General features: G+C 42.8%; 1 protein-coding gene across 1 annotated transcript; it reads right to left on the reverse strand.

The window, feature by feature from the left end:
• Positions 1–1890: 1890 nt before the first annotated feature.
• Positions 1891–14535, reverse strand: LOC117509125. The gene is made up of 4 exons (XM_034168903.1): positions 13994–14535; positions 10560–10770; positions 2139–2265; positions 1891–2105 (listed from the first exon to the last, which is right to left on the reverse strand). The coding sequence occupies exons 1-4, from the start codon at positions 14391–14393 to the stop codon at positions 2103–2105; spliced, it is 741 nt and encodes a 246-aa protein (XP_034024794.1). The 5' UTR covers positions 14394–14535; the 3' UTR covers positions 1891–2102.
• Positions 14536–15162: the final 627 nt, after the last annotated feature.

The raw sequence follows: 15162 nt of genomic DNA on the forward strand, positions 1-15162 counted from the left end.
TCTTGGCTATGGTGGACAGGTTTGAGTGTGACTGATTGTGTGGACAGGTTGCTGGTTGGTAGGTGATCAAATACTTATTTCATGCAATAAAATGCACATTCATTTATTTATTTATTTAGTTTAAAAATCATACAATGTGATTTTGATTTATATATATATATATATATATATATATTCTGTGTCTCACAGTTGAAGTGTACCTAAAATAAACATAACAGACCTTTCTGTTCTTTGTAGGTAGGAAAACTTGCAAAATTGACAGTGGACATCTGTTGCAGCGGCTGCCCCCCGGGCTCTAGAATAGTCTCCCCTTTAATATTAGATCATCCCTGTCCCTGGATCCTCTCAAATCCTCTTTAAAAATCTATTTTTCTCTGGCGTTTTCTAAATGAGTGATTACATCTCTATTTCACCATAGTATTTCTTCAGTTTTTCCTGTTGCTTAATGCTAACAAATTATACTGTATTTGTTGTCTTTTTGCCGCCTGCTTCTGTGTTTTTCCTCTCTGAGGTGCAGCTCCATCCAGAGGTGGTAGTGGGTGTCTTCTTCTGCAAGACTCCCATCCTGGACACCAACATGGACTCCCAAAATTTCCTGTATATTTGTCTGGTGTGTCGGTAGCATGGCCCAAGCAGAGTGTCCCCCCTTTGAGTCTGGTCTGCTTGAGGTTTCTTCCTCAAATCATCAGAGGGAGTATTTTACTTTGTCTTTTGTTTTATTGCTTGTTGCAATTTTATTGTTATTTTTAAGTTATTTATTTACGATCAGGGGTAACTTGGTGCCCATTTTTTAATTATGTACAGCACTTTGGTCGACTGCTGTCATTTTAAATATGCTTTAGAAATAAAGGCTGAGTTGAGTTGGATCATATACTTAATTGCCTCACTGTATACACACACCTGTAACATATAACATAATTACAGCACCTTTAAGATGTTGCAGCTGCACCGTTCCAATGAAATAATGCTCAGGCATCATTCAAATGTCTTTTCAAATTTTATTTACAACTCCTCGATAGACACTGAAAATTACAAAAATAAAACACAAAGCAATACATTATAACACATGTTAATTTTAAAGTCTCTAAATCAATTGTAAGTTAAATCTCTCATGCATCTGGCGATAGACAGGTCCAAGAATGTTCACCCGGCAACAGAAATACATCAAAAGTCCATGTAAGCATTTGAACAAATATGATGCACAACACAAACAGAAAAACACAAATGACTGCGTGCGCCTCTTGCACTGTGCAGAATATTAATTTTGGGCTGTGTGCCTTCGCTCTGACCCGCTTATATAATAAAAATCAGCCTTTTAGGTGTCAAATGATCATAGTTGACATGATTAGGCTGAATATATACATACATACATGTTGTACCACCATGTTGATGCAGTTATACTTACTCTGCCTTTTGCAGCACAGCCGGAAAACTAAAGAAAAAAAAGGAGTCAGCAGTTGCTCCGCCAAACACTGTGCAGCCTAACAAGTCAGAGAACTCTCCTTTTTGAAAGAGAGATTCATACCTGCTTATTACCACCAGAGAAGGCAATGGAGCACAAATCCCTGTCCCCAAAGAAAGGAAACAAAAGCTGTGACCTGCAAAGGCTTACTGCAATCTGCTCCACCACTGCACCACTAGATGACACCAAATCCCACACACTGTAGCTTTAAGCACACGCGACTGCATAGTATTCCGCCTTACATTGTTACGGAGATGAATAAGTAATGATGCCCGTTGCTCACATGGCCGGCGGCAGTGACCACATCCATCCCTAAATGGGCTCCCTTACCAAAAAATAGTACTGATAAGTATATAAAAAGTAAACTAGAAGTATACTTGAAACATACTTGCATATACTACTTTTTGGTAAGGGGTGTCACCTGCAGAAACCTGATCCTCGCTGCAGAGGGCCCTGTGCCTCATTGTTGACCGGGTCGGAGTCGAAAATGACACCTGTAACCAAAGTCTGGTGTTTGTTTTGTTGGGTGTGATAAAATCGGCCTCCTGTCTCGCTCAGGAAGAGCCCAATCCACACTGACCCAAATGAAAATGCTACTCTCAGGCCTCACAAGATCAGTTCATGCCCGTCTTTTGTTCTCTCACCACATCCAGTGTCTTTAACTGTTCTTCTCTCAGGATTCAGTCTCAGTTATGGAATCCAGCTCACCGATTTTCGGATCGTCCAGGTGCTTACTCAGAACTGGTCTGTTGGTGTAAATGTCGTCCACAGGTAGAAGGAATGTGACGGTCTTTACTTTGGCCCTAGGAGGCAAATCACATCAGTGATACGACATCAAACATGGACAGAACATACATACCGTAAGCTCTAGAGCAGTGGTTCTCAATCTTTTTACCACCAAATACCACCATAGAAAATATTTGGCTTTCCAAGTACCACCATTACAACCAGAATTAAAACAATTAAATTCAACTCAATTTATTTGTATAGCACCAAATCCCAAGCTAATTGCCCCAAGGTACTTCACAAGGATATGGTCTAACCTACACACGCCCTGAGCAAGCACATTGGCAACGGTGGTGAGGAGTAACTCCCTGGAAGAATCAGTGTTCAAAGAAATGAGAACTTCGCACTGGTCCTAGGGTTCACTAGTTCTAGTCCCAGTATTAAGGAGAACATGTTGAGGTTGTTTTTACATTTATGGAAGGCTATATGTTGCACTAAAGTACGTTAAGTAATGTTACAAAGTGTGACAAAACTAGAAGCACTCTGAGAGCGCAAACCTCCGCCAAGGCCATAGGGTCACTGACGTCACATGGAATACTCTTTGGCAAAGAGACTTATTCCAAGTTGTTTCAAGCATCTACCATCATGTTTCAGATTCAATGGTTAACCCTCTGGGGTCTGAGAGCATTTTTTGGACAGTTCACTCGCCTGGCATAAATGTGTTATTATTGCTGTTAACAGCTCTCCCTGCATCCCACAATCACCATGTGACAGTGAACCAATTCCGATTGGACACTCACATTGCTCACATCATCACACAGCTTCTATGAGGGGTACAAAGATGGTGGACGCTGGCTCGAAAGTCCGCAGAGTTAACTTTTCAGCAAAAAAAAAAAAAAGAAAAAAGGTAAGTTTCTATCTTATATCATTAAAAAGTTATTTAAAATTTAAACCCTTAGATCTTCAGCAAATGTATTTATAAAAAACTGCATGAACTACACAAGTTTTTTTTTTTTTTTTTTTTTTTACTAATAAGTTTATTCAATGAGGAGAAACAAATGCTAAATTATTGTTGTGTCGTAACTTAATTTTTGTTCAGCCTTTGTGACCCGTCTTCATGAAGTTAGATGCAAAAATGTTGAAAATGGCCCTATTCTGCAATGATAAAGAATCCTTAAAAAAATTACTGGATCTGGATCGTGTTCTGGATCATTACCAAAATTTAATGACTTCTATGTTAGGCCAAGATACACCCCTGGTAAAAAATTTCATTGAAATCTGTTGAGGATTTTTTGAGTAATCCTGCTAACAAACCAACCAACAAACAAACGGACGCGACCGAAAACATAACCTCCTTGGTGGAGGTAAAAAAAAATTTAATTATAGTGAATTACCATTATATGTGGATTTTCAATTCAACAGACTTACAGACAACAGTACAATTAAAGATGATTAATGGTGTATGTCAACATAATCATATGATTTATTTTTGTAAATTGAACTTTAAAATCAGTTTGGGGTTGTAATATACAAATCACATAACATAAAGAGGTTAGGACTAGTGAACCCAGAAGAAACAAGGCTGGCATAGAGCAATTTGTACATCTTGACTTACCCATTGCATTGTGGGACCTTGATAACAACACGACAGCTCAAAATAGCAGAAAGCATATAGATTATGATGATTTAGAACAGTTTAAATTGAAGTTGATGGCTTAAAGTGTTTTTGCATTCGTTGTGGACCGTCTGTGGCACTACAGTAAAGAAGAACTGATTTCTCTTACAGACAGCATCAGTCCAGAATCTGCAGCATGTTTTGACAGAGGAGGACAGAGAAGTTGCCAAAATGACTGCATGTCCTTGCAAATTAGAGCACAGATACCCCGATCTGGGCCAGACAAATATTTTGAAATGATACTCAGGTTGGGTCGGGTTCGGCCACGTCTCAATTTATGTCACACGGCACTTAAAGGGCAACGAAGCCCTACCGAAAAAGAAATCTGGACTTTTGTTGACTTTTGTTGGCATCGTTTAACCTTCACTCAGCTTCGTTTCTGCAGCGGGCGCTTCGTCAGGATTTTTAAACTGTCCAAAAATTTGAATGAATGTCACTGAAAACCTCAGTTCATCCGTATTTCATTTTGCTATCGTTCTTGACATTTTCTTATTTGCTTAGTTTTTGTAATGTTAGCCTTTCGTTCGACTTTGGTTGCACTTTATTCAACCGCAAACGAGGGAGGAGCTAGCTGCCAGTGGCTTTTATACACTCAACAAAAATATAAACACAACACTTTTGGTTTTGCTCCCATTTTGTATGAGATGAACTCAAAGATCTAAAACTTTTTCCACATACACAATAATCACCATTTCCCTCAAATATTGTTCACAAACCAGTCTGAGATAATCCATCCCACCTCACAGGTGTGCCATACCAAGATGCTGATTAGACACCATGATTAGTGCACAGGTGTGCCTTAGACTGCCCACAATAAAAGGCCACTCTGAAAGGTGCAGTTTTATCACACAGCACAATGCCACAGATGTCGCAAGATTTGAGGGAGCGTGCAATTGGCATGCTGACAGCAGGAATGTCAACCAGAGCTGTTGCTCGTGTATTGAATGTTCATGTCTCTACCATAAGCCGTCTCCAAAAGCGTTTCAGAGAATTTGGCAGTACATCCAACCAGCCTCACAACCGCAGACCACGTGTAACCACACCAGCCCAGGACCTCCACATCCAGCATGTTCACCTCCAAGATCGTCTGAGACCAGCCACTCGGACAGCTGCTGAAACAATCGGTTTGCATAACCAAAGAATTTCTGCACAAACTGTCAGAAACCGTCTCAGGGAAGCTCATCTGCATGCTCATCGTGTTCGTCGTCGTAACCGACTTGAGTGGGCAAATGCTCACATTCGCTGGAGTTTGGCACATTGGAGAGGTGTTCTCTTCACGGATGAATCCCGGTTCACACTGTCCAGGGCAGATGGCAGACAGCGTGTGTGGTGTCGTGTGGGTGAGCGGTTTTCTGATGTCAATGTTGTGGATCGAGTGGCCCATGGTGACGGTGGGGTTATGGTATGGGCAGGCGTCTGTTATGGACGAAGAACACAGGTGCATTTTATTGATGGCATTTTGAATGCACAGAGATACCGTGACGAGATCCTGAGGCCCATTGTTGTGCCAACATTCAAGAACATCACCTCATGTTGCAGCAGGATAATGCACGGCCCCATGTTGCAAAGATCTGTACACAATTCTTGGAAGCTGAAAATGTCCCAGTTCTTGCATGGCCGGCATACTCACCGGACATGTCACCCATTGAGCATGTTTGGGATGCTCTGGACCGGCGTATACGACAGCATGTACCAGTTCCTGCCAATATCCAGCAACTTCGCACAGCCATTGAAGAGGAGTTGACCAACATTCCACAGGCCACAATTGACAACCTGATCAACTCTATGTGAAGGAGATGTGTTGCACTGCATGAGGCAAATGGTGGTCACACCAGATACTGACTGGTATCCCCCCCAATAAAACAAAACTGCACCTTTCAGAGTGGCCTTTTATTGTGGGCAGTCTAAGGCACACCTGTGCACTAATCATGGTGTCTAATCAGCATCTTGATATGGCACACCTGTGAGGTGGGATGGATTATCTCAGCAAAGGAGAAGTGCTCACTATCACAGATTTAGACTGGTTTGTGAACAATATTTGAGGGAAATGGTGATATTGTATGTGGAAAAGGTTTTAGATGTTTGAGTTCATCTCATACAAAATGGGAGCAAAACCAAAAGTGTTGCGTTTATATTTTTGTTGAGTGTAGATGCTGTTGGTGGTCTTCTTCTTCTTCTTCTTTCCTATTCAGTGGCAGACAGCAGCAGTTACCGCCACCTACCGGGCTGGAGAGTGATTGCTGCTTTTAGCTGTCGTTCACGTGATCGTGAACATTTCGTCTAAAGAGTCGAGGTCAACATTAGCTTTGGTTTTGTCTCATTCCTCTTTCTTTCCTTTTGTGCTCTTGATTCGCAGGCTATTCTGTGATGGGAATTCATTGGCTCATTCGTCGATGTTTTCTCGATGAATTGCAACTTTGTGGTTTTTACCCCTTTGTTCAGGAATTGTTGTTGCCATGTGACCAGGGCATAAGGAACTCGAGTCAGCACAAAGACACTGAATGTACACAACTTTTGTGAAACAAGGTCATAGCCCTCAACCGCCTTGTCTTGGAGAATCATTAACAGGATTTATATAACGGCTGAGTGGATCCTTCTCATTTGATTTGTGCTTTGTTTGTCACGTGACATGGACTGTTCATCCCATTTGTGTTGCATTGCATTTCGAGTGCAATTTGGTTCCATTTAGAGGGGCAAATGTGGTTCCATATGTTTGGTACCAGTGCACTCTACGTGCACGCGTGCGCACACACACACACACACACACACACACACACACACACACAAAACAAATCCACTGTGCTGTAAGCTGCCTGGAGGCATGAAGAGCTGTTAGGAGGAAGTTAGAATGAAAAGCTGGACTAATTTCTAACGTGATTTTTTTCGCTGCACTGAGGAAGTACACAGTCTTTTGTTTGGAAGTACACACGTGCACAAGCGCAGTGCGCACACGCTCACAGACACTGATTTGATAGAGCTAACTGACCTTGCTAGTTCTTCTAACACACACACACACACAAAATCCACTCCGCTGTAAGCCGTCTGGAGACATGAAGAGCTGTTTGGATGAAAAGCTGAAAAGATGTGATTTTTCGCTGGACTGAGGAACTACTGTCTTTTTTTTTTTTTTTTTTTTTGAACATACAGAGTCAGCATCACCAGACTACATATCACAATTTGGACTCCTATTTAAAGTTTGTGTTGGACTTTAGCAGCAGTGGAACACCAAAATGTAAGTCCCTTTTCTGTTGTTTATAAATTAATAAAATGACAAGGATCTATTTTAGCCATTATATAAAACAAATAATGAATGCTTTTTACATTCTCTCAATGGAGCAAATATTTAATTCAGTGAAAGCTGGAACAAGCCATTCAACTCTGCTTCGCCTCATTGAATGGTATGTTCCAGCTTTCACCTCATGAAATATTCATGCCATTGAACTTATAAACATTCATTATTTGTATATTATTTTCATCATGAGCAGAATGCAGACCTGTTGGACGAGCGCTTCAGCATCTCACCATGGTTTGTGGCTTTTTATGACAGTGTTGTCCGGTTTGTGGCTTTTTCCCCCCACTGGGCAGATTTTTTTGTGCCATTTCCGGATTGTTTTGTGCCATTTCCAGTTTGTGCCTTCATCTACCATAAGAGCGAGCTTCACGCCGCTATGCGGCACTTCGCTTGTATTATATTTATAGAATATAAGTCTATGGGCCAAGCCCGACTCTTATGAAGCACTGCTTCATTTCGCTTTGTTTACAGAGCCGAGCCCGTAACTCTATGGACCGAGCCATAGAGTTATATTACAGATATAACTCTAATATAACTATATGGCCGAGCCATGGAGTTAACTTATAGATATAACTCTTTTATATTATATTTCTATAACATAACTCTATGGGCCGAGCCGGACTCTTACGAGGCATTGCTTCACTGCGCTTCACTTTCAGCAGAGAGCGGTGTGAGATCGGTTTTATTTAGGTGTCGAAGCTGTAAAGCTCAATTTCAATGAGGCTTTACAATTGTCAAAGCAAGCGTTAAGAGTAAAAATTAAGTTCTCTCTCTCCCTCTCTTTCTGTCTCTCGTTTGCTCTCTCTTTCTCTCTCATTCGCTCTCTCTCTTTCTCTGTCTCGCCGTCTCTCCCTTTTGCTGTTTTCATGCTGCGCAAACTTCAAATTTTTTGGAAACACAAAGCCTTTCAACTGTAAAATCAACCGTAAATTTCTAAATGTATCATCAGCGACGCTCACACGTAGGACTTTAAGGGAGATTTTTTTTCCCTTTCAGTGGACAGAATCTCTGACTGTCCTCAGCTGTGATCTGAGCTGGCTTTTCATAATGTTTCACAGCCTCACGAGTCCCCGTCTGAGCGCCGCTACGTTGGGGTTTACTCCAGTAGACGAGAGGGTCGCCTCCCTGCGTCCTTGGGTGGCGGGGGGGGGGGGGGGGGGGGGGGACTGACTGTTTGTGCGTATGCACCGAACAGCATTTTGGAGTATTTGGCCTTCTTGGAGTCCCTGAATGGAGTCCTGTATGGGGCTCCGGTGGGGGACTCCATTGTTCTGCTGTTGGACTTCAACGCACACATGGGCAATGACAGAGACACCTGGAGAGGTGTGACTGGGAGGAAAGGCCTCCCTGATCTAAACCCGAATGGTCGTTTGTTATTGGACTTCTGTGCTAGTCACGGACTGTCCATAACGAACACCATGTTCAAACATAAGGATGCTCATAAGTGTACATGGTACCAGAGCATCCTAGGCTGAAGATCGATGATCGATTTGAGGCCGTATGTTCTGGACACTCGGGTGAAGAGAGGGGCAGAGCTGTCAACTGATCATCATCTGGTGGTGAGTTGGATCAGAGGGTGGGGGAGGACTTTGGACAGACCTGGTAAGCCCAAACGGATAGTGGGGGTGAACTGGGAACGTCTGGAGAAGCCCACTGTATGATAGATCTTCAACTCACACCTCCAGCAGAGCTTCTCTAGCATCCCTGTGGAGGTTGGTGGTATTGAACCAGAATGAGCAAAGTTCAAAGCCAGGGCTGCGCCTTGTCACCAATCCTGTTTGTGATATTCATGGACAGGATATCGAGGCTTAGTCGGGGGAGAAGGGTTGGCTCTAAATCTGAGGCCATGGTTCTCAGCAGGAAACTGATGGATTGCCTACTCCGGGTAGGGAATAAGGCCTTGCCCCAAGTGAACTAGACCGTAACTATAAGCTTTAGCAAAAAGGAAAGTTTTAAGCCTAATCTTAAAAGTAGAGAGGGTGTCTGTCTCCCTGATCCGAACTGGGAGCTGGTTCCACAGGAGAGGAGCTTGAAAACTGAAGGCTCTGCCTCCCATTCTACTCTTAAAACCCTAGGAACTACAAGTAAGCCTGCAGTCTGAGAGCGAAGCGCTCTATTGGGGTGATATGGTACTATGAGGTCCCTAAGATAAAATGGGACCTGATTATTCAAAACCTTATAAGTAAGAAGAAGAATTTTAAATTCTATTCTAGAATTAACAGGAAGCCAATGAAGAGAGGCCAATATGGGTGAGATATGCTCTCTCCTTCTACTCCCCATCAGTACTCTAGCTGCAGCATTTTGAATTAACTGAAGGCTTTTCAGGGAACTTTTAGGACAACCTGATAATAATGAATTACAATAGTCCAGCCTAGAGGAAATAAATGCATGAATTAATTTTTCAGCATCACTCTGAGACAAGACTTTTCCAATTTTAGAGATATTGCGCAAATGCAAAAAAGCAGTCCTACATATTTGCTTAATATGCGCATTGAAGGACATATCCTGATCAAAAATGACTTCTCACAGTATTACTAGAGGTCAGGATAATGCCATCCAGAGTAAGGATCTGGTTAGACACCATGTTTCTAAGATTTGTGGGGCCAAATACAATAACTTCAGTTTTATCTGAATTTAAAAGCAGGAAATTAGAGGTCATCCATGTCTTTATGTCTGTAAGACATTCCTGCAGTTTAACTAATTGGTGTGTGTCCTCTGGCTTCATGGATAGATAAAGCTGGGTATCATCTGCATAACAATGAAAATTTAAGCAATGCTATCTAATAATACTGCCTAAGGGAAGCATGTATAAAGTGAATAAAATTGGTCCTAGCACAGAACCTTGTGGAACTCCATAATTAACCTTAGTCTGTGAAGAAGACTCCCCATTTACATTAACAAATTGTGATCTATTAGATAAATATGATTCAAACCACCGCAGCGCAGTGCCTTTAATACCTATGGCATGCTCTAATCTCTGTAATAAAATTTTATGGTCAACAGTATCAAAAGCAGCAAAAAGCAAAAAGCAGCATCAAAAGCTGTGCTTGTCTAACAGGACAAGCACAGAGATGAGTCCACTGTCTGAGGCCATAAGAAGATCATTTGTAACCTTCACTAATGCTGTTTCTGTACTATGATGAATTCTAAAACCTGACTGAAACTCTTCAAATAGACCATTCCTCTGCAGATGATCAGTTAGCTGTTTTACAACTACCCTTTCAAGAATTTTTGAGAGAAAAGGAAGGTTGGAGATTGGCCTATAATTAGCTAAAATAGCTAATTATAGGCCATCACACGTTCACACGTTATCACACATTACTGAGATCTAGCTCATGATGGGAAAACACACAAACTGGGTTTTTTTGTGTGTGTCACTCATGTTGGTGTCTCATTGTTTATACCTGTTTTTATGTACATATTCCTGCAGGAAGCGCCTGTTGTTAACTTTTTCTCCTTTGGCTGAATTAGGAAAGATGTTGTTCCCAGCCTCTTCATGTAGTCTTGCCCACTCTGAGCCACTCCGCCGTACTGTGTCATTCCTCAATTCTCTCCTGGCCATGTCAGACATGTTGGTGCCAACCGAATACCTTCGGACAGTCATCACAGTGTTATCTGTCAAACGACATGAACATGATTGCAATGTTTTTGCTTTCATGGTGCACTGATAGAACAGTTTCTAGAGACCTTGGAAACACGTGACCCTGGGACCAGCGATCTCGCAACCACTACGCAAAACTTAGGAAAAATTGTGAAAAATGTCCTGTTTTGGGGGGGGGGGAACAAACTGTGCAGTTCTGAGTTCGTATTGGCACCACTGTTACCGAGGTCTCCAGTTACCGATAGATCATCCCCACAAAAATTATTTATATGAATAAAAACTTGTGGCAGGGCATCTTCCCCAGGGGCACCAGGGGTCTGACAAACTGTTAATATTTGAAACATTTGGATGTGCCTCAACTCAATGACCTGAGGAAATACCCAAATACAGTACATACATTTTTTAGAAATGCAAGTGCTGTTTGGCCAAAACACTTAAAGCAAAGCAGCGCACAATGCAAGTGTCATTACTGGTTTCCAAACAATGCAGTTGTCATATTCACTCCAATGCCCACGTTATTTAAATAACTAGATGGTTGAAAAAACTTTTCTGTGTTACAGAGCAGAAATTGCGACTGGTGCTTTCTTTGCTCTTTCCTAGTCTTAGATTTGAAATCCCAAATTCCTATAAAATGCAATAAATCTGTAGACTGGATGGATACTGGGCAAACAATTTTCAAAAGAGATGGTTTGAAGCTCAAATGGGGCATTTCCAAATATCGCCATCTTGACTCCACTTAACTCCCGGCCAACCCATAAATGGGTAAAGGAGAGTCGGGAACAAATCGGGGAGACTGGCATGACTCAGGCAGGTGGGACAAATAAAGCCTGAACATGCCCCAGTGGAGGAGTTTAAGTATCTCAGGGTCTTGTTCACGAGAGAGGGACGGATGGAGCTTGAGATCGACAGACGGATCGGTGCAGCATCTGCAGTGATGCGGTCGCTGTATCGGACCGTTGTGGTGAAGAGAGGGCTGAGCAGGGGGGCAAAGCTCTCGATTTACTGATCAATCTACGTTCTGACCCTCACCTATGGTCATGAGATTTGGCTCATGACAGAAAGAACAAGATCGCGAGTACAAGCGGCCGAGATGAGTTTCCTCCGCAGGGTGGCTGGGCGCTCCCCTAAAGATAGGGTGAGGAGCTCGGTCACTCGGGAGGAGCTCGGAGTCGAGCCGCTGCTCCTCCACATCAAAAGGAGCCAGCTGAGGTGGCTCACGCATCTTTTTCGGATGCCCCCTGGACGCCTCGCGGGAGAGGTGTTCCGGGCACGTCCCAACGGGAGGAGGCCCCGGGGAAGACCCAGGACACGCGGGAGGGACTACGTCTCGCAGCTGGCTTGGGAATGCCTCAGGGTTCCCCCAGAGGAGCTGGGGAGGTGTGTGTGTATATCGGGAGGTCTGGGTGGCTTTGCTTGAGCTGCTGCCCCCGCGACCCGACCTCGGATGAAGCGGAAGAAAATGGATGGATGGCATGTCCCACCATGTCCCACTTAACAAACAAGCTAAGGATAAGAGGCTAACTTTTGTTCAGGTGTTTGATTTACACATATTTTTGTTCACTGGGTGGTGGTTTTCACAAGTGGCTTGGATGCCTCAGTAGCTGTGGCACCAAAACTGGAACTCATGTCACTAAATTACCTGCTAATTAGCGCTAACAGAGCTAACAGGTGCTCACACACATAAAGTATCACTAAAATTTGGCTCAATACAAATACCATAAGACCAACATCTTAGATAGTCTGTTAGTACAATTAACGGCACAGCAAGCCATATTATTGAAGATCTTTGCAAAACAAAAAAAAATGCTTAGAAAGGATAAACACAGTTCAGTCCACAACTAGCTAGCAGGTAGCAGTTACTGCTACCAGCAGACTCCACCCCTGTTAACCAAAAACCTAATAAATTCATAAATTTATGAATTAAAACTAAACTTGCTATATATTTTTTTTAAATCATTCCCCCGTACAGCTGTCACACACAAGGAAGTTAGCTCCAGACGCCAAAACCATTGTTTTTAATACCATGTTATATTTGATTTCTCCTGTAAAAAGGGAATGATGGCACCTTTGGCAAGGTTTTAAGTTGCCCCCCACAGCCCCACTGCACCATGTTTTCAACTTGTAAATGGCTTGGCTTGGCTGTTAGGTATGTTTACTATTGTAATTAAAAAGCTGGTTGGGTTAATAATGTTTGTGACATATTGGCAGAAAGGAAAAGGTGTGGCACTAGATGTCACCACAAGAGATCGCACCTTCACCATTTAAAAAAGTCATTATGCAAGCGCACCCCCACCCCCATCCAACCACCTATGCCACAGGCTGCCCCTGGCTGTAAAGTTGGACCATTTGACATGACTTGCTTTTTGGAGCCAGCCTCAAGTGGTCATTCAAGGAACTGCAAGATTTGGCACTTAAGGGATGGCTTCATTTTTTTTTTTTTTTACTGCTAGGTCTGATTGAATGGGCGTGTCCCACAGGTTAAGTAGCAGGGCCAATATCCTAAACATTACTTACAGCTGGACAATTTTTACACACAGTCAGCAGCATTGGTGGTATTTAATATGACTACTAGAGGTGGGCGGATTGATCCTAATATCGATAATATCGATACCAAGGCTGGTATTGATATTGAATGATCCTCGTGTATAAAGATCGATACTCAAGCTTTTTTTCTCTCCCGCACGCACTGATTGCTGCGCACGCAGATTCATCAAAGTCTACTCTGTCTGTAAGAGCAGGGCTGCGCTGTATCACACAACACGGAGCAGCGCACCCTCTCCTCTCTGGTCTTTTGTTGTTGCGCCATCACGTGGCTCAGCGGCGCCAGCCAACAGCCATGCAGGTAGGCTCAGCCTGGCCCGCCCACTCAGCGCTCTCCTGGAGTCAGCCCTCTACCTCAGGAGATTTTGTTTTAAGTTGGGTTGAGTGATTTTTTTTTTTTTTAACAAAAATGTTGATTGTGATAAATAAAGTATTTTGATGTCGCGTACAATGTTTGGCAAAATTCTGTCCTAGGTCTTTTGGATCCTTTGGATCTATGAAACTTAAATATGAAAAAATATAGGTATCAATATCGGTGATACTGGGCCTGTATTTACTTGGTATGGATCAATACCAAAATTCCCGGTATCGCCCACCTCTAATGACTACCAAACTGTAAAAGGTCGATAATATATATATTTTTTTTAATATGGCGGGTTTCAGTTAAAAAGTTGATTTCCCATTTCTTGCTCTTACCTTTATACCCCTCCAGGACTGGCGCAGACGCGTTTCGGCGCAGGCTGCCGTACGGGTTTTCCGGACTCTCCGAGGCTGAGGACCCAGGGCTGGAGCCCCCCGACGCGCCTCCCAGCGGCCGTTGACCCGGGTCTCCTCGCAGCCCCCGGTTCTCCGCCTCCAGCTTCTTGATTTCGTCACGCATCTCCATGATGACGTGCGCCAGGCTGCGCGTGCTCTCCATGCTGCCGGCGCCGCGCTGCCAGAACCAGGGCCTCCCGAACACCGGCGGGGACTCACGCAGGAGGAGGTCGCGGTGCGGCGGAGGCGTCAGCATGCTGCTGCCGCTGGCTCTCAATCTCAGCCCGGATGACGCTGAGCGCAGATAACCGTTTACAGAGCCGACGGAGCGGCCGATCATTTATTCATCAGCCGGAGTTCAGTTTCAGGAAAACCACGCGGGAGTCGGAAACGTGCACGACGGAAGGAGGTCAAACTGCACCAACACTGAATTCACTACCTCCAGTTTTCACAGGTGAACCTGACATTTATCCAAAGACAACATGTTTCTAGTTTTCTGTGTTTGTTCTGTTTCTGTTTCCTCTGATCGGCAACCTAAAATAATCCACATTATTTGTTTGAGATCAGACTTTACTGCAGGTTTGTGATGAATGATAAATCATTAATTATTCCACCTTAGTGCCAAACTAATTTACCCAGTTATGTGATTCTCTTAACACACGCTTTCATTTAGAATTAGGACAGTTCTTATATTTCTATTTATGCACGATGGGTGCTTTTTATGTACCATTTAACACTTTTTATTCTGAAGTGTTTTGTGTTTTTTCAAACAGGTATATGGAATAATCATGTGAGTCTCTCACCAGATGTCTCATTTAAAATTTATTTAGGACAGTTTTTAATATTTCTGTCATTTACAATTTTTATATTTTTGGACAATTTTTCTATTTTTGCATCATGCATGATTTTTTTGTGTACTGTTGTACGCTTTTTTAATCACACTAACAAATGAATTTTGAATGAATTATGAATTTAAAAAGGTGGTCCTAGGGTGGCGCTAATACCCCCTAACCTAAAAAATTCAGTTACTCGTCCAACTCCTCATTAATAATAATTAGAGCCCGACCATAAGAGAGACCTATTAAACATTAGATCTCTCTCTTCTAAGT

Source organism: Thalassophryne amazonica, chromosome 4, assembly GCF_902500255.1.
Source record: "Thalassophryne amazonica chromosome 4, fThaAma1.1, whole genome shotgun sequence".
Taxonomy (NCBI): domain Eukaryota; kingdom Metazoa; phylum Chordata; class Actinopteri; order Batrachoidiformes; family Batrachoididae; genus Thalassophryne; species Thalassophryne amazonica.